The sequence below is a fragment of the Pleurodeles waltl genome, chromosome 2_2 (assembly GCF_031143425.1).
Source record: "Pleurodeles waltl isolate 20211129_DDA chromosome 2_2, aPleWal1.hap1.20221129, whole genome shotgun sequence".
Classification (NCBI taxonomy): domain Eukaryota; kingdom Metazoa; phylum Chordata; class Amphibia; order Caudata; family Salamandridae; genus Pleurodeles; species Pleurodeles waltl.
In genome coordinates, this window is record NC_090439.1 from 527,630,903 (window position 1) to 527,657,465 (window position 26,563).

At 47.2% G+C, this 26,563-nt stretch overlaps 1 protein-coding gene across 3 annotated transcripts in view; it reads right to left on the reverse strand.

Moving 5' to 3' along the window:
- The window catches only part of SS18 (SS18 subunit of BAF chromatin remodeling complex), a 246,059-nt gene that overhangs the window by 157,043 nt on the left and 62,453 nt on the right, over positions 1-26,563 (reverse strand). For all 3 annotated transcript variants that reach the window (XM_069220049.1, XM_069220050.1, XM_069220051.1), the window contains exon 4: positions 292-445. In XM_069220049.1, coding sequence (XP_069076150.1) covers positions 292-445 — 154 coding nt within the window. The remainder of the gene's footprint in view (positions 1-291; positions 446-26,563) is intronic.

Consider the following 26,563-nt stretch of genomic DNA (forward strand, 5'->3'; position numbering starts at 1 on the left):
CAGGCCAATACCTTCCGAAAAGCCAGCTGTACTGCATGGCTTCACACAGACTAAATTTAGTCAGTTGTGTTCATCAGAGGAATGCTGTGTGCCAGCTCCATCAAAGCCCAAGGGCAGCCTGATAAACACTGAATACAGGTCACGTAACTCTGTAGCTAACAAACTAAGAGAGTCTGCACTCTGGGGCATTCAAAGCAGTTTTGTCATCAACAATCTAGCATCCCCAAGCCCCCATACCACTGTGGTTGCTAGGCAACCCTGGTGCAAATGTCTTGGAGGAAAAATCCTTACCAGGCATCTGGCCGTTCATCTGGTTTTGCATGTGGGGTGCAGGAGGCCCCCCACCCACCATCCCATCCGCTGCCATGTTATGGGGGCGGGGAGCTGGAGGGGGGCCAGTTGGATTCATCCCGCCAGGACCCATAGGCATGTTCTGAGTGGGAGGCTGAAAGGGAAAATTTAAGAAAATGAAAGCAGGTTTGAAAGACGTATTATGTGCACTGCCTCCAAGCCAGTTATCTATATTAAGTGGAGGAATAACGAAGCAAGGAAAAGATGTATGAGAAATATTTACTCAACACATGCATGTACATTTCCACATTTTCATAAACAAAAGTTATCTTCAACAAAAAGCATGTATTAAGCAGTATAACACTTTGCACCTGCCCAGGTCTGTGTAGATTTAGCGCAGAACAGAGGCCAGCGGCGTGGCTATCTGTGGGGGAGCAGGTGAAGTGGCACTCAAGACTTTACAGTAAAGGGCCTATTGCACCACAATTATTGGCGTTTACTAGCCAACACGTTTATTCCAGTGGTCAATTTTGCATGCTTCCACTATGACCTATGGGATACTTCCTGCGCCACTGACCGTTGCAACACTAACACTCATCTACATTTATACTAACCGAGCACGGCGATGGCTGCCGACTACCCTATAATACTGCGGCCAGTAACGATGGAATCCAATCGAACACGGCTAACACTGAAAAACGCCGCATCACCCCTCATTTACTTTAACAAAATACAGGGGTCTGGTTAAAAAACGCAGTCAGCTGCCTATACAGAGACCAAAATCTCAATTCGTGCTGCGTTCTTTACTCAGAGCCGCTGCTTTCAGAACATGTGATGGTTTCCACAAAGGACTCGTGATTAACCACAACAGATGAGCACCTCAGCTTGGGACAAATAGTCCAGAAGGAGAACACGGACTGGTAGAAAAGGCTGAGACGTGCGTGTGCCGATACAACCGAGATTTGTTTGCTAGATTTAGGTTTGCTGAGACCAGCGAGGAAACGGCTGGGCGTGCGCGTCTACGACAGACGAAAGTCAAGAACATGCAAACATTTGTTTATTCTTTGATAGATCCCTTTTATGACTGCATTATAGTCATTAAACATAACTACTGAATCAAACGGTGGACTTCCTGCGGCAGGGGTGACATGCGAATACTGGTCTGTTCCTGTAAAGGGGGGCGCGTGCATGTGTGCGCGGTTGGGGGGATAGGGGGTTTGGGGTTACTGTCTCCAAGCAAAGGCGTCGCTTCACAGACTCATTATCATGCGACCGCCTGATATAATCCAGGGCTACTGCTGCAATAACCCAACCCACGGGGAAATGAATGAATATTGCGAGCAGACTATCACGCTGGGGGGCAAGCAAGGGTAAAGCCTCCTCTCACTCCGTCTCCCTCACTAGAGACAACTCGCGCTGAATGTGCATCAGTGCGGCTTCGCAGGCACCTGGGTAATTTCTTACACAGGAGAGTTCCACGTGTGCATCAAATTATATGAGAAAAAGCAAACCGGCGGTGGGCCAGAAATCTAGTTTGTGCTAAAATACAAGCACAAGAAATTGTGTTGTCAAATAAAGAAAGTGAATCGCCAGAGAAGAATCGCATTATAGCATTGGCACGTGTCTACAGACTCGGTGCAGCAATGGTACCTCTCTACCTTGCTGCCTGGCTACATACAGAAAGGTACTTTTATTTATCCCTACATCCTGCGTCCTATCATTACTTTCAAGGTGAATTCCCCTCACACATGAGAAGGAACAGGAAGTAAAGTCTAAACCCTCGACCATACCACGGAAATATAATGGTAAACCTATCCATGAAACGTACTGATTTTTAGGGTCAAGCGCGGTGGGCCATGTTGTAATCTCTATGTGGGCTTCGAACCACGCCCATGCCACGCCCGTCACTTTCATTAGTTCGTGAGCTTGCTTTTTAAAAATCAATTGATTCCATTTGTGAAAGGCATGCATACGTCATGCCTTTCTGGTGTTTTGCCCTACTCGAGCACACCAGTTAACTACTGAAAATCTACGAAGCTCCATGTTTTCAGCTGCTTTCTGGATTACTGGATCTTTCATTTCCTGTGCAGCACGATCTCGCTGGGCAGCAGTCGAGTGCTTTGCATGACATCGACCCTGTTACATGAGTATCTGGACTTTCGCCAGTAACATGGATAATGCACGTTCGCCGATAAGTTTCACTGCAAGCAAACTTCTGTTTCCTTTTCTGAGTCTCCGTCATGCTCATGGAGACCATCTGCGCATATATATGAAACTGTTTTACTTTTTATTATTAGTTGATGTGGCAAGTAAAGTCTGGTTAGGACTTTACAACTCTAATAGCTCTAACGCGAGCAAACGCAAGACCCGTTGCATTGGAAATGCTTGTTGTTCATGACTGAGATGAGGATAGAACGTAGGGATCCCTGCTGGGCTTGGGTCTCCATCGATCCCCCTGGAATTTTCCGGAGCGAGGCGTAGAGGAAAGTGGTGGTGCGATGCTTAAAGGGAAAAACGGAAGTAGATTATGACCCAGTTCTCTTTGAAAACATACATTAAAGCTGAAGTCTTTTGCCACTGGCTGCTGCACGTAAAGCTTCTCTGTACAGGTAAGTGTCAGGAATAGATATAATGGTGTTGTCCTTTTCATAAAAATATCAGCTCAGTCAATTTTCAAGTAGAAGCTTTCCAACGCATTAAAGTCCCAAGTCCTGCATGAGCAGGTCTCCCATGCATAGCAAGCTGCTGCTAGCTGGAACAGTGCACACAATTTACTGGAATCTGAACATGGGCAATATAGAGACTACTGTGCATGCAAGGAAGCTCTTAACTGAATGAATGAATCAATAATCGCAATTTCAAAGTGCAGCACTGTCACCCATAAAGGTATCTGGGTGCTAAATGAATATGTGCATTCTTGTATTTAAACTTTAGTGTTTTGCTAACCAGTGTTACTTTGTTGCTGTAAGCAAGGAGGAACCACTGTTTCTGTCAGTTGCGGCAGATTGCTGATACAGGAAAACATGCAAAAAGAGGCATTTGTAGAGGAGTGCCTTCTTTAAATTCCTGAACTATGTCCAAAATAAGCTAATAGAGGGCAGGAACACTATTTTGATGATATCAGGAAAACTGTATTGGAAACAATGGCCAATATGCAAGCACATGGACAAACTTTAAAGAATATTTCTTATTCCGTCTCGGAGTTTGAGGAAAATGAAATGGATCTTCTCGTATTAGACCATATGTTAATATGCACAGACAATAAAGTCTTACATGAAACCTTGGCGAGAGTATAGTAGAATATTAGGTTTCCATCAAAAACCCCCTTCAACCTCATCAGAACAGGTCTTGAAACAATTCTTAAGAACACTTATGGATGTCATAATGCATGAATTAAAGGATACAGATACAATTTAGTGTTCTTAGATTCATGACTCTGCTATATTTACTGGAAGAAATAGATAAAAAGATTACTGAGTTCGTAGTTTTGAGTTCAATAGTTGCTACTCTGCTGGAACACGCTTTCATTTAAGAAGAAACTATCTTTAAAAACCGAACTGACAAGAAGGCAGACTCATCTATGCTGGCGAGTGTCTATGAAAGTTGAAATCTATGATGCGTACACTACTAACTAGCCAGTCACGAATCCCTGAAATAAAGAACCTGTTTAAAGCAGTTCAAGATGAAATAAGAGAAGAAAAAAAAACACGCATTACTCTCGTCAATACAGTATCTTTGTATGAATTTCAAATAATACCACAGCAATCAGAATATTCTGTAAACGTATATTCAATGTTGGCATTTCTAAAACCACTCAGTCACATCTTGTTTTTCTAGCTAACATGCCTGTTTGGAGGAAATTCAAGGAAATTTAGAGGTTTTGCTTGAATGAAAATTGTGGGGCTGTGACTTGCTCACCTGTACATAGCTTTGTTATACACTACAGAATTGAGGGTGTTGGTTTGGTGGAAGGGAAGTTTCTTTTGGTCACAATGCTGGAGTACATTATCAATTTATCAACAGTTAATGGTTTATGAATCATCCCTTAAACGAGAGTTACATTTTTTGCTCTTCAGAAGGTGTAGGAAGTTGGCTCTGTATGCACTATTTCAAAGTAAGGAATAGTATGCACAGAGTCCAAGGGTTCCCCTTAGAGGTAAGATAGTGGCAAAAAGAGATAATACTAATGCTCTATTTTGTGGTAGTGTGGTCGAGCAGTAGGCTTATCAAAGGAATAGTGTTAAGCATTTGTTGTACACACACAGGCAATAAATGAGGAACACACACTCAGACAATTCCAGGCCAATAGGTTTTTGTATAGAAAAATATATTTTCTTAGTTTATTTTAAGAACCACAGGTTCAAATTTTACATGTAATACTTCAAATGAAAGGTATTGCAGGTAAGTACTTTAGGAACTTTGAATAATCACAATAGCATATATACTTTTGAAATAAATCACATATAGCTATTTTAAAACTAGACCGTGCAATTTTCAACAGTTCCTGGGGGAGTAAGAGTTAGTTAGTTTTTGCAGGTAAGTAAACCACCTACGGGGTTCAAGTTTGGATCCAAGGTAGCCCACTGTTGGGGGTTCAGAGCAACCCCAAAGTTACCACACCAGCAGCTCAGGGCCGGTCAGGTGCAGAGTTCAAAGTGGTGCCCAAAACACATAGGCTTCAATGGAGAAGGGGGTGCCCCGGTTCCAGTCTGCCAGCAGGTAAGTACCCGTATCTTCGGAGGGCAGACCAGGGGGGTTTTGTAGGGCACTGGGGGGGGGGGGGGGGGGGGGGGGGGGGGGGGGGGGGAGTTAGCACAGAAAGTACACCCTCAGCAGCACGGGGGCGGCCGGGTGCAGTGTGCAAACACACGTCGGGTTTCCAATATCAATCAATGGGAGACCAAGGGGTCTCTTCAGCGATGCAGGCAGGCAAGGGGGGGCGGGGCTCCTCGGGGTAGCCACCACCTGGGCAAGGGAGAGGGCCTCCTGGGGGTCACTCCTGCACTGGAGTTCCGATCTTTCAGGTCCTCGGGGCTGCGGGTGCAGAGTCTTTTCCAGGCGTCGGGATCTGGGAGTCAGGCAGTCGCGGTCAGGGGGCGCCTCGGGATTCCCTCTGCAGGCGTTGCTGTGGGGCCTCAGGGGGGGCAACTCTGGCTACTCACGGTCTCGTAGTCGCCGGGGAGTCCTCCCTGAAGTGTTGTTTCTCCACAAGTCGAGCCGGGGGGCGTCGGGTGAGGAGTAGCAAGTCTCACCCTTCCGTCGGGAAACGCAGTTGTCTTGAAGTTGCTTCTTTGGAAACAAAGTTGCAGTCTTGGGTGAACAGAGCCGCTGTCCTCTGGAGTTTCTTGGTCCTTCTAGAGCAGGGCAGTCCTCTGAGGATTCAGAGGTCGCTGGTCCCTGGGGAAAGCATCGCTGGAGCAGTGTCTTTAGAAGGGAGGGAGACAGGCCAGTAGAGCTGGGGCCAAAGCAGTTGGTGTCTCCGTCTTCTCTGCAGGGTTTTTCAGCTTAGCAGTCCTCTTCTTCTTAGGTTGCAGGAATCTGAGTTCCTAGGTTCAGGGGAGCCCCTAAATACAGAATTTAGGGGTGTGTTTAGGTCAGGGAGGGCAGTAGCCAATGGCTATTAGCCCTGAGGGTGGCTACACCCTCTTTGTGCCTCCCCCCAAGGGGAGGGGGGTCACATTCCTATCCCTATTGGGGGGATCCTCCATCTGCAAGATGGAGGATTCCTAAAAGTCAGAGTCACTTCAGCTCAGGTTGCCTTAGGGGCTGTCCTGACTGGTCAGTGACTCCTCCTCCTTTTTCTCATTATCTCCTCCGGCCTTGCCGCCAAAAGTGGGGCCGTGGCCGGAGGGGGCGGGCAACTCCACTAGCTGGAATGCCATGTGGTGCTGTAACAAAGGGGGGGGGGGAGCCTTTGAGGCTCTTCGCCAGGTGTTACAGCTCCTGCAAGGGGGAGGTGATAAGCATCTCCACCCAGTGCAGGCTTTGTTACTAGCCACAGAGTGACAAAGGCACTCTCCCCATGTGGCCAGCAACATGTCTCGAGTGTGGCAGGCTGCTAAAACCAGTCAGCCTACACGGGTAGTTGGTTAAGGTTTCAGGGGGCACCTCTAAGGTGCCCTCTGAGGTGTATGTTACAATAAAATGTACACTGGCATCAGTGTGCATTTATTGTGCTGAGAAGTTTGATACCAAACTTCCCAGTTTTCAGTGTAGCCATCATGGTGCTGTGGAGTTCGTGTTTGACAGACTCCCAGACCATATACTCTTATGGCTACCCTGCACTTACAATGTCTAAGGTTTTGCTTAGACACTGTATGGGCACAGTGCTCATGCACTTGTGCCCTCACCTATGGTATAGTGCACCCTGCCTTAGGGATGTAAGGCCTGCTAGAGGGGTGACTTATCTATACTGCATAGGCAGTGTGAGGTTGGCATGGCACCCTGAAGGGAGTGCCATGTCGACTTACTCGTTTTGTCCTCACCAGCACACACAAGCTGGCAAGCAGTGTGTCTGTGCTGAGTGAGGGGTCCCCAGGGTGGCATAAGACATGCTGCAGCCCTTAGAGACCTTCCCTGTCATCAGGGCCCTTGGTACCAGGTGTACCAGTTACAAGGGACTTACCTGGATGCCAGGGTGTGCCAATTGTGAAAACAAAAAGTACAGGTTAGGGAAAGAACACTGGTGCTGGGGCCTGGTTAGGAGGCCTCAGCACACTTTCAAATCAAAACTTAGCATCAGCAAAGGCAAAAAGTCAGGGGGTAACCATGCCAAGGGGGCATTTCCTTACAGAAGGCCAGTAAAGATTTGGTATATCTCAAAAGTAATGACTGGGACGAGTGTAAAACCCCAGTTACTTACTGGTAATTTTAATTATTAGTTCTAGTCTTCGTCACATTCATTACAACCTTATATTTTCTGGCCTTCAACATTACGTATATACAGGAAGATCCAGGAGTAGGCTAAGCCTTATATGACCATCAGGTGGGCAACATCTTAGGTTTTACTTCCTATTCCTTCTTGTGTCTGAGGGGAATTCATTTAAAAAGTGATGACGGTGGTGAGGACGAGACTCACTAAGGATAATGAAGATTACCAATAAATAACCAGTACATTTCTCACTTTTGTTACTGGCCCAGCTCACCTCATTTAAATTTTGAGATGTACACAAAGCAATCCTATATTGTTTTTACTTTATTCAGAATGACTATCTGTGCGCATGACGTCTTCAAGATGAAAGTAAAATGATCAGATCATTTCACTAGCATATGGGCTAGGGGGGCATACTTCAGCCCGTCAAGCACAGATTTCAATGGAAGAGATTTAGTTGAAAATTGGAACAATCCCCCCTTTCCAGTCGTATCTGTCCCTAGTGTATCACTGCATGGATATTGTCACATGAGACACCAGGGATTTCTGTGAGAGGGAAGTGCCCCACCAGCAATGGGCTAATGCTACCAACCCCCCACACGTCAGGAATAAGTCTTTCTGACCCACAGGGTACCTTTTGTGTTTTTAGGCCCAGACACAAATGGGACACTGTTTTTTTTGGAAGAAAAGTGGGAACACAAAATAGTGAAACGTTTGTTATTAGCAGTTGGATTTCTCTAAAATTTCGGCTTACAAATGGAAACCAGTGTGCAAGAAAGAGACCATTTTATAAAACGCTATTTGAATCACATGACAGTTTTGTTAACCCCAAATTCAGTGCTGTACAAATAACCACTATTCCCTAACTTGGAATCTTGGGGGCAACATAAAAAAAAAATGCATATGCTTCCTTCACACCCATTTTTTCATTCATTTGATTTTTCCAGGTGAACTGCTGCATGGTCACTTAACACAATTAAAAACAATGTAAGATACAGCTCAGTTGTTGGCTCAATGTGTCTTGTGTTTTTGGTCAAGGAACAAACACTTTATATCCCTGCCACCGGAAAGGTCTGACTGACTTAACGGGATCTTACTTTAGTGAATCGTCCTGGGGTAAAAATAAAAAAAAGGAAAGAAAATATTGCCACAAATTGCTTTTCTTTTCTACTTAGTTTATTTTTGTTCTTAGTTCAACAATTCATTTCTGATGGAAAACCATGAGCAATCTAAACTAAAGACCCTTGCTGAATTCAGAACTGTGATTGGTTATCAGAAGCCTATAGCTTTCTATGATCAACCATGGGTTTCTCAACTGTTTTCACCAACAACTGCAATTAGGATGAAACCACAAACCTTTAGCTGATACAATTTTTAGAAACAGGAAATATTCACTTTCTTGCACAGCACATTTCCTTTTTTTTTTCATTAAAAAAATGGCTCAAATTGTTGCTAGATTTTGGCTACTTTCTCTGTTCCCTGCAGGGAAAACTACAAACCCAGAGTACCTTTAAAATTGCCAGGACATAGGGAAAAGGATCTAATAGGGTCTGGAGTCACGGCCTTAATAAAAAATAAAAAAAAAGCTTAGCATTCAAGGGGCATTCAGCAACCAACTTCCAGATATTTATTACTTTATTCAGCCTTCTCACCAGCCCACATAGTTTACTTTCTAAGCTGGAATATTAAATGTTTGAAAACCTTAATAACATTTCTCTGGTAAACACCGAAAAACATTTTCAGAACCAGTGCAAGGGTATTGAGAAGCAACATACCCTAAACATGTGACTACACTGTCACTACTGTTCACAAAAGAGTGCTCTACGTAATAAATGTGAAGGTAGATAAAGACTACTCATCTTGAGGAGTAATACAGCAACTTCCTCAACAATATTTTAAAGTCTTCTCCTGTACAGGAAGGGTGACAATAGGATACGGACTCAAAAACCAAGTAATTAAGTTCAGCATTTCAGAAGAAGGAATAGGAATAAACCACCCTAGTGAAGAAGCAACATTTCCTTTGTGAGATTAGATTGTGGTGTGGGGAAAGAGGAATGAACGAACACAAGCTTATAGAGCACACAGCAAACTCAAGAAGCAGTCCCAGTGCTGTGGTTCAGACTTGGATGGGAGAGAACAAAAGAGTAATACAATTAGCATGACTGATTAAAGACCATGGGCCATATGTACGAACACATTTTCCCATTGACACAGAATGGGAAAAACCCTTTGCTACATCTGGCCCCATGTTTTTAATAGGCTTCCAGAAACAACAGTGGTTGGTGATGCAACAAAGATTGTAAAGCAATCAATTCTAAATGTTTGCTGTGCAAAAAGAAAAAGACTTCCCACCTTGTCTAGTCAGTTTCACAAATGGGATTATGAAGATTGTTGTGAGCTGATCTTAAAGACGGGGAACAGGACGGAGGATATTTCTTGAAATGAGAATGAATGAAGGTCAGGCCAGATACGGCAAGATCTCTATGATATATAGAACAGGCTTTTGAAATTCAATCTGGAAACCTTTGGGACCCAACTGTAATGCTATCTGTATTTAACCACCGACTCCATCTTGACCACTGACTCTAATTTGTGCTTGGCTTCAAAAGCCGTCATATTGATGGCACAGGTATTTTTCCACGCACAGTTTGTTAACGTGTTTTCGCTTTTCTCACGAGGGAAGGGAACATAATGTGGGGGATGCAATACTGATAAGAATGTACAAGACGAACGAGTTACTTACCTTCGGTAACGACTTTTCTGGTGGATACATTAGCTACCTGTGGATTCCTCACCTATTGAATACTCCCCTTGCGCCAGCATTCAACGGAAATCTTGAGGAATCCACAGGTAGCTAATGTATCCACCAGAAAAGTCGTTACCGAAGGTAAGTAACTCGTTCTTCTGATGGATACAACTACCTGTGGATTCCTCACCTATTGAATAGAGTCCCAAAGCAGTACCGCACTCGGTGGAGGGTGCCTGAATGGTCAAACCAAGAAATCCTGCAGCACTGACCGTGCAAAATGGCCATCCCTCCTAACCTCCGAATCCAAGCAGTAATGCTTCGCAAAAGTGTGGAGGGATGACCAAGTTGCGGCCTTGCAGATGTCGACCACAGGAACACCCCTAGCCAAGGCCGAAGAGGCAGACTTAGCTCTGGTGGAATGAGCTCTTATTCCATCAGGGGGTTCCTTCTTTGCCAGAGAGTAACACAGTTTAATGCAAAGAATGACCCACCTGGAGTGTTCTCTTGTGGACTGCCCTTCCTCTCCTCTTTCCCACGTACCCGATGAAGAGTTGATCCTCCAACCTAAAATCCTTCGTTCTGTCCACTTAGAAGCTCAACGCTCTTCTCGGGTCTAAGCGGTCCAGTCTTTCTTCCTCTTTCGAAGGATGAGGTGGAGGATAAAACGAGGAAAGAGTAATCGTTTGGGCCATATGAAAGGGTGAAACAACCTTCGGTAGGAAAGCAGCCTTGGTCCTCAACACCACCTTATCCCCATAAAAAGATGCATACGGGGGTTTAACAGAAAGAGCTTGCAGCTCACTCACTCCTCTTGCTGAAGTAATTGCAACAAGGAAAACAGTCTTCAGAACCAATAACCTTAAAGGGCAAGAATGCATTGGCTCAAACGGCGAGCCCATAAGAAAAGTTAAGACTAGGTTCAAATCCCACTGGGGCATAATGAAAGGAGTGGGAGGAAATTTATTAATGAGAGCTTTTAAAAATCTTAACACTATAGGAGATTTAAATAAAGAAGGCTGGTCTGGAAGGCATAGAAAGGCTGACAGGGCCGACAAATATCCCTTGACTGTAGCCACTGCACAACCCCTCTGTGCTAGGGACAACGCAAAAGACCAGATATCCGATAAGTGGGCACGTAAGGGATCAATTTGCTTCTCTCCACACCAAATCACAAATTTAGCCTACCTGCGAGCGTAGATAGATTTAGTGGAGTGTCGCCTGGCCGATAAAATAACATCCACTACCTCAGGTGGGAGAGAAAAGGAACTCAGGTTGCCCCGTTCAATCTCCAGGGATGAAGGTGCAGGCTCTGGAGGTGGGGGTGTAAAACCTGCCCCTGCGACTCCGAGAGGATGTCTGCCCTGAGAGGGAGACGGAGCGGGGGGCACAGAGAGAGTTCGAGAAGATCCGAATACCATACCCTTCTTGGCCAATCCGGAGCTATTAAGTTGACTTGGGCCCGGTCTTGGCGAATTTTCCTCAAAACTCGAGGAATCAAAGGTATGGGGGGAAAACGCGTAAAGTAACTGGTCGCGCCAGGTCATCTGAAACGCGTCCCCCAACGTTCCTTGCACCGGATACTGGAGGCTGCAGAACAACGGGCAGTGCGAGTTCTCCTGAGTGGCAAAAAGATCTATCCGAGGGAACCCTCCACATCTGGAAGATTTGTCGGACTAGACCCGGATTGAGACGCCACTCGTGATCGGTCGAGAAATGCCGACTGAGACTGTCCGCATGCACGTACAAGACTCCGGCCAGATGGTTTGCTACCAAGCAAATCCAATGGTCACTTGCCCAGGACCATAGCCGCAGAGCTTCTCTGCAGAGAAGGTACGACCCTACCGCTCCCTGTTTGTTTATATACCACATAGCAGTAGTATTGTCTGTCAGGACCTGAACCGACTGACCGCGAAGGGTAGGGAGGAAGGCCTTGAGAGCCAGACGTATTGCCCGCAACTCCAACAGCTTTATATGAAACATCAGTTCCACTGGAGACCAAAGACCTTTGACCTCCCGGTCCCCCAGATGAGCAGCACCCCACCCTAGAGTGGAAGCAACCGTTATTACTGTGGTCACCGGCGGAGGTTGCGAGAACGGCCTTCCTTGAGAAAGACTGCCGTCCGCAATCCACCATTTTAAATCCGCCAAAGCGTCCCTGGAGATCTTTACTGATTCCTCGAGATCCCCTTTGTGTTGAGACCACTGCTTCAGGAGGCACCACTGAAGAGCCCTCATGTGCCAGCGAGCGTGAGTGACCAACAGAATGCAAGAAGCGAACAGACCGAGCAGACGCAGGACCTTGAGGACTGGAACGACCGCTCCACTTTGAAACATTGGAATAAACGCCTGAATGTCCTGAATCCGCAGAGGCGGAGGAAAGGCTCGATTCAATGTTGTATCCAGAACTGCTCCTATGAACAGGAGGCGCTGAGAGGGCTCTAGGTGAGATTTGGGCACATTCACTGAAAAACCCAGGTCGAACAACAACTGGGTTGTCGACTGTAGGTGATGCAACACAAGCTCCGGAGACTTGGCTTTGATCAACCAGTCGTCCAGGTAAGGAAATACCGCTATCCCCTTCTTTCTGAACTCTGCCGCAACCACCGACATCACCTTTGTGAAGACTCTAGTTGCTGAAGTAAGACCAAACGGAAGGACCGCGAACTGATAGTGCTGCGATCCCACCACAAACCGGAGATACTTCCTGTGCGACTTGAGTATCGGGATATGAAAGTAAGCATCCTGCAAGTCGACGGACACCATCCAATCTCCATCGTTCAGCACCAAAAGCACCTGAGCCAGGGTCAGCATCTTTAACTTCTCATGTTTGAGGAACCAATTCAAGATCCTCAGGTCCAGGATTGGTCTCAACCGACCATCCTTCTTGGGGATCAGGAAGTATCTTGAATAACAATCCTGACCCCTCTCCTGCTCTGGAACCAACTCCACCGCACCCTCTGAAAGGAGGACTTGAACCTCTTGTTCTAGCAACAGGAGATGCTCTTCAGAACAGTAGGATGGGCGGGGCGGCATTGGGGGGGGGGGGGGGGGGGAGGGAGGAAACTCCCGAAAGGGAAGGGCATAGCCTTTCCCCACAATGCTGATGACCCAGGAGTCTGATGTTATAACCTCCCAGTTGCGGAGAAAGTGCAATAACCTCCCCCCTACAGGAGTGGTATGAGAACTGGTGGAAGACTAAGGCTGCTTCCCATGCTGCACCCCTCCAGAGGAAGAGGCAGAGTGCTGCTGGGTGGCTCCCCTGTTTCGGACCCTACCCCTCGCCCTGTACGATCTGTAGGAGAGAGCAGGGGTGGGTTGTTGCTGAAATCTGCCTCGAAAGGAGGAGGAGGAACCACGACCAAACCCCCTAAACCTTCTAAAGAGTCTGGACGAAACAGAAGAGGAGGCCTGCAAGCCTAAAGACTTCGCTGTGGCCCTACTCTCCTTAAAGCTCTCTAGGGCAGAGTCTCCCCTGGAGCCAAAAAGTTTAGCCCCATCGAAGGGAAGATCCAACAGGGTTGACTGTACATCCAACGAGAAACCAGAGCTACGAAGCCAGGCTTGCCTCCTTGTAGCAACAGCAGTACCCATAGCCCTGGCTACAGAGTCAGTCGTATCCAGTCCAGATTGGATTACTTAGGTTGCCGCAGCTTGAGCATCAGAAACCAGGCTCAACACCTCTTGAGGCACCTCAGCATGGGACGACTTTATTTCATCCATCAGGGCGTAAATGTATATTCCCAAAATACATGTAGCATTAGTAGATTTTAAAGCCATGCTACATGACGAAAAAGCCTTTTTAGAAGAATGGTCCATCTTCTTTGAGTCTCTGTCTGAAGGCACACCTGGAAATGAACCTGGGGCAGACCGGGATGAACATAAAGCCTGAACCATCAGGCTCTCAGGGGTTGGGTGCCTGGACAGAAAGCCTGGGTCAGCAGGAGCCACTCAATATCTTCGAGCCACCGATCTATTCACTGCCGAAGATAACACCGGCTTCTTCCATATTTCTAGGATTGGATCTAACAGAGCCTCATTAAAAGGCAGAAGTGGCTCTGCAGCTGTTGAAGCAGGATGCAATACTTCTGTTAAAATATTAGGCTTAGGCTCAGACACCGGCAAAGGAAGGTCCAAAAAATCAGCTGCTTTCTTTATAACCGAGTGGAATGATGCAGCCTCCTCCGTATACTCTCCAGGCGATGTTAAGTCCCATTCTGGAGAGGTGTCCAAACCACTGGCTGTATCTAAACCATGGAGGTCTCCCTGAGGTTCGTCCATCTCTCCTTCCTCCAATGCCTGCTTCTGATATTCTTGCTCCTCAAGGAGGCAAAGAGCAAGCCTCCTCGAATGCAACCTGGCCTCAATTCTAGGCATCGACATGGCTTCGGCAGACGTCGAAGCTTGACGCCGATCCTTGGATCCATCCGACGCCAGTTCCATCGGCGCCGTACGAGGCAAAGGGCGGACAGGAGACTGTTCCGGCGCCGGAGCCACAGGTCTACTTGGCGTCACCGGTTGAGAGGCTGACGCCATAGGCGCCGGCCCCACATTTCCCATGGGAAGGAAGGGCATAAAAAGGTGCCGGTCGTAACGGAGCCGGAGCACCCATGTTGAAGGCCAGGGGCCCGAAGGACCAGCCGGTCCACCACCTGGAGCCATCTGCTGAAAGATTGTAAACATCGCTTTCAAGAATGAGGACCGGGTCGGCTCCTGGGGCCGGGAGAGCATGATACTGAGGAGCCTGAACTCGAGGCGACATCGGCGCCGGCCCCGGCGTCTGAGAAGCTGGTGAGAACTCCTGATGCTGAGGAACCGCAAACACCGATGGAGGATTCACAGGCGACGTCGGAGAAGCTGGTGAAGTCGGTGATGCAAAAGGCGTCTGCGGAGAGATGGTGGGGCTCACTTCCCATGTCTTCCGGCGTCTAGCTGAAGGCGACCTCGAATGCGATCTCTCCTTACTCGACCGGCACCGAGATTCACGACGCCGCCGATGCGACTTCGGAGAAGATAACTTGCGATGATGCCGCTTTTCTTTTTTCTTAAAAACTTCGCCAAAAAGAGCTTTGCTTCTCGCTCTTTTAACGCCTTCGGATTCATCCGTTGACAAGAGTCACATTTGTCAACGTCATGGTCGGAGCTGAGACACCACAAACAGTCTGTATGTGGGTCCGTAACCGACATCTTGCCACCGCACTCAGTGCAGGGCTTGAATCCGGATTTTCTTTGCAACATTCTTTCTTTTCTCAAAGAAGAAACAGCAACAATAACTGTAACTATGTAGAGTAGTAACAGTAGCTCCCTCAAAGAATAACCGTAGTTCGAATGGCACGGAAAAAAGGGAACTGACGTCGGCGAGGACCTCTTATTGCCTGTATGACGTCAGACGGCGTCACGTGGGCAATTGTGACGCCCTCGTCGACGTGCAGAAGCTAGGAAGAAGATTTCCATTGAATGCTGGCGCAAGGGGAGTATTCAATAGGTGAGGAATCCACAGGTAGCTGTATCCAGCAGAATGAGAAGGTTTATGGTAGAGAATGGTACAGCTCGATCTTGGAAATACACCTTGAGATCTGGCCGGTCTCTTGCGTGTTTTCTCAACACTGACCTAGTACGGCCAGCACTTGCATTTCACAACTTACTCAGTGGGAAGTGGGTTTTTAGAACATTCCTCTTGTGTTTGTTCAAGTATATAAGGTGAGGAAGTTTGACACGGAGGTAGAAATAACTCATTCCTTGGGGTGAACGCATTGCTCAGGAAGATCACAGTTCCGATGGGGAAAAGTGCTCCCGTCTATGCTGTTCTGGGTTCCACAGCTTGACATTAGCAGACAAGGATGTTGTTGGATTCGATCCCCATGGTGATGCATATTTAATTCTTAATATCTTGCTTTACTGTGTGCATGCATAAATATACGTAGTCAACTGCACAGATTTGTTGATGTATTGCATTTTCTTTGATTATCATCAAATTGCTGTGATTATTTTAGCTGCACGTGTGTTGCTGCATTAAAATTAAAGGCTCACATTCTTTTCGTATATCTGAAACTAGGGAAGTGCCTTAATATATTCATTACTTGGACTAAGAGTGTTGCATTCTTCACATTCGTTCCCTCTCAGTCTGAAGCAGAGCAGAAGAACAACGCATCTTAAAAATGGTCCAAGCCAAAATTCTTTTAGGCTAGTCAAGCAGTTGCCTTGATGCAGCATTATGAATAATATACAAACGGACAATGGAGCACTGTGGAAGACCTAGATATAAAGGGTTGACATATACTAGTTTCGAAGTAACAATGGCCTGCAACAATAAAGATCTTGCAGACATCAAAGGGAGAATTTTTAGCAGTGATCTAAGCCAAAGAAAGCAGGCCAAGGTAAATTTCCTAATCACAGGTTTAGATGTTTTTCAAAGTCAAACAAAATGCTTAAATGCCTTAACATCTGAAGGTACAAAGAAGATACTTACACTGGCCACACGGTAACCAACCTCAGAGGCATTTCCCCCAAGATTAGGCCTTCTATTTTATCAAAGGTGAATTTTATAATACTGACCTTCAGTCACTCTTGTATTGTTGTGAAACAATGTATGAAGGTAGCAATAGCTGCTGAGCTATCTTTAGCCAGCCTCAGTTAGCTACATATCAATATAACTAAAGAGCATGAAGATAAAAGAAAGAACCATTTTAACCACTAGTTTGAAGCACATAATAAGAGGGCAGGGCTCAAAGCTCACCCATTTGTTACTCCGTACCCCAATCATTTAAAAGCAGATATAGAATGATCACAAGACACTACTTCTGGTTGCTCTGAAAGTAAAGTCAGCCAGCCATACAAGAGCTCTACCACCCACCCTCAATTTCACAAGGCACTTGAGTAGAATGGGATAGGAGACTGTTCCCATGGACACAAAGAGATCCAAGGAGATATATGCCACAATCCTCCTGCTCTCTCATCCAAAAAGCACCTTATGTCATCTAATGCTTAGGTTAACATGAATTATATACTATCTTTAGGTCAGAAGCTGACCTCAGCTAGGTCATGTAGGTTGCGATTGTCAATATAAGAAATCACTTCTTTATTTACTAATCTTTCAATGATCTTACCTCATTGGGCTAGCAATTTAACTGAATGCTAGCTGTCCAGTGTTCTACAGTTAGCAGTTGGTTTAATTAAAAGAGGCCGAACAATTATCGGTTTCCAGATTTCAGGAACCTTGGCAATTCCTAGAGATCAAATGCATAAAGTTGATCAGACAAGACAATAGCGGCTTGCTACTAGTTTATTGTAGCAGAACAAAGATCCAAAGGAGACTGGAGCTGATGCTACTTGGTCTTTTCTCTTAGTGAAATTACCAAGAAAGCTAAGTTCTCTATATTCACCAACGAAAATGTGGAGAAGGAGAAGGTTAGGTGGTCAATTCTACATGTGTGACAAAACAGCATCTGTTGTCTTATTATGGTACAGAATGAATGAAAGAAGCTATGCCATCACAAAGAAATAGTGATCTGCTTTCAGTACAACCAGATTTAAAAATGAAGAAAAAACAAATGTGGTTGGTTTTGAGCACGCGAGGCAAGCATAAAAATGGTCAGCTCTTGCTTTGCAAATCTTGATTTCATAAAATGTCACTGCTTTCAGGCCAAACATTTTAGAATATTATGTGAAATTTATCTGCCAGTGTGTCTACAACTTCCTTAGCAGCTTTTTCAAAGTTACATTTCATAAAGCTTGACCATAACATGAGTGATAACATATCAAATTTGAAAGACTTTTTATTTACTTTACCTTTGGTTTTCCAAAACAGTGGCTATAGATAAAACATACTCAAGATCAAATCTAACAGCTTCTTTTTAGAAATTGCTAATTAGTACAACATATGCCAAAATGTCAGCTCCTTTCCATGTTTCCCCATTAGTCCCACTACACATTTTCAGAATAAGGCTAGTTCAGTGGTTCCCAAACTTTTGACTTCTGTGGACCCCCACTTTATCATTATTGGAACCCGGGGACCCCTACTAAATCATTACTGAAATCCGGGCAGGCCGACTAAATCATTACTGGAAGCCAGGGACCTAGGCAGATACATTGTCTATTATTATAACGCAAAACAATTAAAAAGAAAATACAGAAACAAGCAATCCATCAAATGCACACACTAACATTTTATTTAGTTTGCAAAGAAATAAAAAAAAAACTATTTTAATAGGAAGGTTGGAGATTTGCTAAATCCAGTTGAAGCTACACATCATCCATACTGTTTTCATTTTTATACATCTGGACTGCCCCCACAAATCAATTTGAGAATACCAATTAAATTTTTAGCCTCCGATTTCAAATTCCTGGACATTTACAGTATGTTTTAAAATGTTCAATTGTACATTTAGCCACTTCATTTACATACACTTTATTAATCTGTTAATATTAGTTAATTTTCTAAGCAGTCACTAACCCCCTGAGGAGGATTCGCAGACCTCCAGTGGTCCCTGGACCACAGGTTGGAAACGACTGGGCTCGTTCACATCATTATACCTTTCTGTAAGGAAATGCCTCCTTGGCATGGTTACCCCCTGACTTTTTGCCTTTGCTGATGCTATGTTTTGAATTGAAAGTGTGCTGAGGCCTGCTAACCAGGCCCCAGCACCAGTGTTCTTTCCCTAACCTGTACTTTTGATTCCACAATTGGCACACCCTGGCATCCAGATAAGTCCCTTGTAAGTGGTACCCCTGGTACCAAGGGCCCTGATGCCAAGGAAGGTCTCTAAGGGCTGCAGCATGTCTAATGCCACCCTGGAGACCCCTCACTCAGCACAGACACACTGCTTGGCAGCTTGTGTGTGCTGGTGAGAACAAAACAAGTAAGTCGACATGGAACTCCCCTCAGGGTGCCATGCCAGCCTCTCACTGCCTATGCAGGTATAGATAAGTCACCCCTCTAGTAGGCCTTACAGCCGGGTGCACTATACCATAGGTGAGGGCACCAGTGCATGAGCACTGTGCCCCTACAGTGTCTAAGCAATACCTTAGACATTGTAAGTGCAGGGTAGCCATAAGAGTATATGGTCTGGGAGTCTGTTTTACACGAACTCCACAGCACCATAATGGCTACACTGAAAACTGGGAAGTTTGGTATCAAACTTCTCAGCACAATAAATGCACACTGATGCCAGTGTACATTTTATTGTAAACTACACCCCAGAGGGCACCTTAGAGGTGCCCCCTGAAACCTTAACCGACTATCTGTGTAGGCTGACTGGTTCCAGCAGCCTGCCACACTAGAGACATGTTGCTGGCCCCATGGGGAGAGTGCCTTTGTCACTCTGAGGCCAGTAACAAAGCCTGCACTGGGTGGAGATGCTAACACCTCCCCCAGGCAGGAGCTGTAACACCTGGCGGTGAGCCTCAAAGGCTCACCCCTTTGTCACAGCACCGCAGGACACTCCAGCTTAGTGGAGTGGCCCGCCCCCTCCGGCCACGGCCCCCACTTTTGGCGGCAAGGCTGGAGGAAACAAAGAAAACAACAAGGAGGAGTCACTGGCCAGTCAGGACAGCCTCTAAGGTGTCCTGAGCTGAGGTAACTCTAACTTTTAGAAATCCTCCATCTTGCAGATGGAGGATTCCCCCAATAGGGTTAGGATTGTGACCCCCTCCCCTTGGGAGGAGGCACCAAGAGGGTGTACCCACCGTCAGGGCTAGTAGCCATCGGCTACTAACCCCCCAGACCTAAACACGCCCTTAAATTTAGTATTTAAGGGCTTCCCTGAACCTAAAACTTTAGATTCCTGCAACTTACCTGAAGAAGAAGACTGATGAGCTGAAAAACCCCTGCAGAGGAAGAACAGAAGACACCAACTGCTTTTGGCCCCAGTCCTACCGCCCTGTCTCCTGCCTTCCAAAAGAAACCTGCTCCAGCGACGCTTTCCAAGGGACCAGCGACCTCTGAATCCTCTGAGGACTGCCCTGCTTCAAGAAAGACAAGAAACTCCCGAGGACAGCGGCACTGCTCCACAAGAACTGCAACTTTGTTTCAAGGAGCAGATTTAAAGACCCCTGCAACTCCCCGCAAGAAGCGTTAGACTTGCAACACTGCTCCCGGCGACCCCGACTCGACTGGTGGAGAAACAACGCTTCAGGGAGGACCCTCCGGCGACTTTACGACTGAGTAACCAAAGTTGTCCCCCCTGAGCCCCCACAGCAACGCCTGCAGAGGGAATCCTGAGGCTCCCCCTGACCGCGACTGCCTGAACTCCATTTCCCGACGGCTGGAAAAGACTCTGCACCCGCAGTCCCCAGCACCTAAAGAAACGGAACTCCTGTGCAGGAGTGACCCCCAGGAGGCCCTCTCCCTTGCCCAGGTGGTGGCTACCCCGAGGAGCCCCCCCCTTGCCTGCCTGCAACTCTGAAGAGATCCCTTGATCTCTCATTGAAAACCATTACAAACCAGACGCGTGTTTGCACCCGGCCGCCCCCCGCGCTGCTGAGGGTGTACTTTTTGTGCTGACCTGTGTCCCCCCCGGTGCCCTACAAAACCCCCCTGGTCTGCCCTCCGAAGACACGGGTACTTACCTGCTGGCAGACTGGAACCGGGGCGCACCCCCTTCTCTCCATTGAAGCCTATGCGTTTTGGGCACCTCTTTGACCTCTGCACCTGACCGGCCCTGAGCTGCTGGTGTGGTAACTTTGGGGTTGCTCTGAACCCCCAACGGTGGGCTACCTTGGACCAAAAACTGAAACCTGTAAGTGACTTACTTACCTGTGAAAACTAACAATAACTTACCTCCCCCAGGAACTGTGAAAATTGCACTGTGTCCACTTTTAAAACAGCTTATTGTGTTTTATGTGAAAAGTATACATGCTAATGAAATGATTCAAAGTTCCTAAAGTAGTTACCTGCAATACCTTTCAAATGAGATATTACATGTAAAATTTGAACCTGTGGTTCTTAAAATAAACTAAGAAAAGATATTTTTCTATAACAAAACTGTAGGAAGTTGGCTCTGTATGTGCTATTTCAAAGTAAGGAATAGCATGCACAGAGTCCAAGGGTTCCCCTTAGAGGTAAAATAGTGGTAAAAAGAGATAATACTAATGCTCTATTTTGTGGTAGTGTGGTCGAGCAGTAGGCTTATCCAAGGAATAGTGTTAAGCATTTGTTGTACATACACATAGACAATAAATGAGGTACACACACTCAGAGACAAATCCAGCCAATAGGTTTTGTTATAGAAAAATATATTTTCTTAGTTTATTTTAAGAACCACAGGTTCAAATTTTATAATGGAGAGAAGGGGGTGCCCCGGTTCCAGTCTGCCAGCAGGTAAGTACCTGCGTCTTCGGAGGGCAGACCAGGGGGGTTTTGTAGGGCACCGGGGGGGACACAAGATAGCACAGAAAGTACACCCTCAGCAGCGCGGGGGGCGGCCGGGTGCAGTGTGCAAACAAGCGTCGGGTTTCCTTCAGTTTTCAATGGGAGACCAAGGGGTCTCTTCAGCGATGCAGGCAGGCAAGGGGGGGGGGCTCCTCGGGGTCACTCCTGCACAGAAGGTCCGTTTCTTTAGGGGCTGGGGGCTGCAGGTGCAGGGTCTTTTCCAGCCGTCGGGAAATGGAGTTCAGACAGTCGCGGTCAGGGGGAGCCTGGGGATTCCCTCTGCAGGCATCGCTGTGGGGGCTCAGGGGGGACAACTTTGGTTACTCACAGTCGTAGAGTCGCCGGAGGGTCCTCCCTGAGTTGGTTGTTCTCCACCAGTCGAGTTGGGGTCGCCAGGTGCAGTGTTGCAAGTCTCACGCTTCTTGCAGGGAGTTGCAGGGGTCTTTAAATCTGCTCCTTGTAACAAAGTTGCAGTTCTTTTGGAGCAGTGCCGCTGTCCTCAGGAGTTTCTTGTCTTTTTCGAAGCAGGTCAGTCCTCAGAGGATTCAGAGGTCGCTGGTCCCTTGGAAAGCGTCGCTGGAGCAGGTTTCTTTGGAAGGCAGGAGACAGGCCGGTAAGTCTGGGGCCAAGGCAGTTGGTGTCTTCTGTTCTTCCTCTGCAGGGGTTTGTCAGCTCGGCAGTCCTTCTTCTTGTAGTTGCAGGAATCTAATTTCTAGGTTCAGGGAGAGCCCTTAAATACTAAATTTAAGGGCGTGTTTAGGTCTGGGGGGTTAGTAGCCAATGGCTACTAGCCCTGAGGGTGAGTACACCCTCTTTGTGCCTCCTCCCAAGGGGAGGGGGTCACATCCCTAATCCTATTGGGGGAATCCTCCATCTGCAAGATGGAGGATTTCTAAAAGTTAGAGTCACCTCAGCTCAGGACACCTTAGGGGCTGTCCTGACTGGCCAGTGACTCCTCCTTGTTATTCTCATTATTTTCTCCGGCCTTGCCGCCAAAAGTGGGGGCCGGGGCCGGAGGGGGCGGGCAACTCCACTAGCTGGAGTGTCCTGCGGGGCTGTGACAAAGGGGTGAGCCTTTGAGGCTCACCACCAGGTGTTACAGCTCCTGCCTGGGGGAGGTGTTAGCATCTCCACCCAGTGCAGGCTTTGTTACTGGCCTCAGAGTGACAAAGGCACTCTCCCCATGGGGCCAGCAACATGTCTCTAGTGTGGCAGGCTGCTGGAACCAGTCAGCCTACACAGATAGTCGGTTAAGTTTCAGGGGGCACCTCTAAGGTGCCCTCTCTGGTGTATTTTACAATAAAATGTACACTGGCATCAGTGTGCATTTATTGTGCTGAGAAGTTTGATACCAAACTTCCCAGTTTTCAGTGTAGCCATTATGGTGCTGTGAAGTTCGTGTAAAACAGACTCCCAGACCATATACTCTTATGGCTACCCTGCACTTACAATGTCTAAGGTTTTGCTTAGACACTGTAGGGGCACAGTGCTCATGCACTGGTACCCTCACCTATGGTATAGTGCACCCTGCCTTAGGGCTGTAAGGCCTGCTAGAGGGGTGTCTTACCTATACTGCATAGGCAGTGAGAGGCTGGCATGGCACCCTGAGGGGAGTGCCATGTCGACTTACTCATTTTGTTCTCACTAGCACACACAAGCTGGTAAGAAGTGTGTCTGTGCTGAGTGAGGGGTCTCCAGGGTGGCATAATACATGCTGCAGCCCTTAGAGACCTTCCCTGGCATCAGGGCCCTTGGTACCAGTTACAAGGGACTTATCTGGATGCCAGGGTGTGCCAATTGTGGAATCAAAAGTACAGGTTAGGGAAAGAACACTGGTGCTGGGGTCTGGTTAGCAGGCCTCAGCACACTTTCAATTCAAAACATAGCATCAGCAAAGGCAAAAAGTCAGGGGGTAACCATGCGAAGGAGGCATTTCCTTACACAACCCCCCCCCCCCCCCAAACGAAAGAGGATGAGACTAACCTTTCCCAAGAGAGTCTTCATTGTCTAAGTGGAAGAACCTGGAAAGGCCATCTGCATTGGCATGGGCAGTCCCAGGTCTGTGTTCCACTATAAAGTCCATTCCCTGTAGGGAGATGGACCACCTCAACAGTTTTGGATTTTCACCTTTCATTTGCATCAGCCATCTGAGAGGTCTGTGGTCAGTCTGAACTAGGAAGTGAGTACCAAAGAGGTATGGTCTCAGCTTCTTCAGGGACCAAACCACAGCAAAGGCCTCCCTCTCAATGGCACTCCAACGCTGCTCCCTGAGGAGTAACCTCCTGCTAATGAAAGCAACAGGCTGGTCAAGGCCATCATCATTTGTTTGGGACAAAACTGCCCCTATCCCATGTTCAGAGGCATCTGTTTGCACAATGAATTGCTTGGAGTAATCTGGAGCTTTTAGAACTGGTGCTGTGCACATAGCTTGTTTCAGGGTGTCAAAGGCCTGTTGGCATTCTACAGTCCAGTTTACTTTCTTGGGCATTTTCTTGGAGGTGAGTTCTGTGAGGGCTGTCACAATGGATCCATATCCCTTCACAAACCTCCTATAGTACCCAGTCAAGCCAAGGAATGCCCTGACTTGAGTCTGGGTTTTTGGAGCTGCCAAGTCCAGAATAGTCTGGATCTTAGGCTGGAGTGGCTGAACTTGGCCTCCACCTACAAGGTGTCCCAAGCAAACCACAGTTCCCTGCCCTATCTGGCATTTGGATGCCTTGATAGAGAGGCCTGCAGATTGCAGAGCCTTCAAAACCTTCTTCAGGTGGACCAGGTGATCCTGCCAGGTGGAGCTGAAGACAGCAATATCATCAAGATAAGCTGCACTAAAGGATTCCAGCCCAGCAAGGACTTGATTCACCAACCTTTGGAAGGTGGCAGGGGCATTCTTTAAACCAAAGGGCATAACAGTGAACTGATAATGCCCATCAGGTGTGGAGAATGCGGTCTTTTCTTTTGCTCCAGGGGCCATTTTGATTTGCCAGTACCCTGCTGTTAAGTCAAAGGTACTTAAGAATTTGGCAGCCCCTAATTTGTCTATTAGATCATCAGCTCTAGGAATGGGATGAGCATCTGTCTTGGTGACAGAGTTGAGACCTCTGTAGTCCACACAAAACCTCATCTCTCTCTTTCCTTCTTTGGTGTGAGGTTTGGGGACTAAGACCACTGGGCTAGCCCAGGGGCCGTCAGAGTACTCAATTACTCCCAATTCCAGCATCTTGTGGACTTCCACCTTGATGCTTTCCTTAACTTGGTCAGACTGTCTAAATATTTTGTTTTTGACAGGCATGCTGTCTCCTGTGTCCACATCATGGGTACACAGGTGTGTCTGACCAGGGGTTAGGGAAAAGAGTTCAGCAAACTGCTGCAGGACCTTCCTACAGTCAGACTGCTGTTGGCTAGAGATGGTGTCTGAGTAGATCACTCCATCTACAGAGCCATCTTTAGGGTCTGATGAGAGGAGATCAGGGAGAGGTTCACTCTCAGCTTCCTGGTCCTCATCTGTCACCATCAACAGATTTACATCAGCCCTGTCATGGAAGAGCTTAAGGCGGTTCACATGGATCACCCTCTTGGGGCTCCTGCTTGTGCCCAGGTCCACCAGGTAGGTGACCTGACTCTTCCTTTCTAGTACTGGGTAAGGGCCACTCCATTTGTCCTGGAGTGCCCTGGGAGCCACAGGCTCCAGAACCCAGACTTTCTGCCCTGGTTGAAATTCAACCAGTGCAGCCTTTTGGTCATACCACAACTTTTGGAGTTGTGGGCTGGCCTCAAGGTTTTTACTTGCCTTTTCCATGTACTCTGCCATTCTTGAGCGAAGGCCAAGTACATAGTCCACTATGTCTTGTTTAGGCTCATGAAGAGGTCTCTCCCAGCCTTCTTTAACAAGAGCAAGTGGTCCCCTTACAGGGTGGCCAAACAGAAGTTCAAAGGGTGAGAATCCTACTCCCTTCTGAGGCACCTCTCTGTAAGCGAAAAGCAGACATGGCAAGAGGACATCCCATCTCCTTTTGAGTTTCTCTGGGAGCCCCATGATCATGCCCTTTAATGTCTTGTTGAATCTCTCAACAAGGCCATTAGTTTGTGGATGATATGGTGTAGTGAATTTATAAGTCACCCCACATTCATTCCACATGTGTTTTAGGTATGCCGACATGAAGTTGGTACCTCTGTCAGACACCACCTCCTTAGGGAAGCCCACTCTGGTAAAGATACCAATGAGGTCCTTGGCTACTGCAGGGGCAGTAGTCGACCGAAGGGGAATAGCTTCAGGATACCTAGTAGCATGATCCACTACTACTAGGATGTACATATTTCCTGAGGCTGTGGGAGGTTCTAGTGGACCAACTATGTCCACACCCACTCTTTCAAAGGGGACCCCCACCACTGGAAGTGGAATGAGGGGGGCCTTTGGGTGCCCACCTGTCTTACCACTGGCTTGACAGGTGGGACAGGAGAGGCAAAACTCCTTAACCTTCTGGGACATATTGGGCCAGTAGAAGTGGTTGACTAACCTCTCCCACGTCTTGGTTTGTCCCAAATGCCCAGCAAGGGGAATATCATGGGCTAAGGTCAGGATAAACTCTCTGAAACTCTGAGGCACTACCACTCTCCTAGTGGCACCAGGTTTGGGATCTCTTGCCTCAGTGTACAGGAGTCCATCTTCCCAATAGACCCTATGTGTTCCATTTTTCTTGCCTTTGGACTCTTCAGCAGCTTGCTGCCTAAGGCCTTCAAGAGAGGGACAGGTTTCTTGTCCCTTACACAACTCTTCCCTTGAGGGTCCCCCTGGGCCCAAGAGCTCAACCTGATAAGGTTCCAGCTCCATAGGCTCAGTTCCCTCAGAGGGCAGAACTTCTTCCTGAGAAGAGAGGTTCTCTTTTTGGTGTTGTGTTGCAGCTGGTTTCCCAGCTGACTTTCCTTTTCTCTTGGTAGGCTGGGCCATTTTTCCAGACTCCAGCTCCACTTTTTCACCCTGTGCCTTGCACTGTGCCCTAGTCTTGACACACACCAGTTCAGGGATACCCAGTATGGCTGCATGGGTTTTCAGTTCTACCTCAGCCCATGCTGAGGACTCCAGGTAATTTCCAAGCAAACAGTCTACTGGGATATTTGAGGAGACCACCACCTGTTTCAGGCCCTTGACCCCTCCCCACTCTAAAGTTACCATAGCCATGGGATGTACTTTAGTCTGATTGTCAGCGTTGGTGACTGGATAAGTTTGTCCAGCCAGGTATTGGCCAGGGGAAACCAGTTTCTCTGTCACCATGGTGACACTGGCACCTGT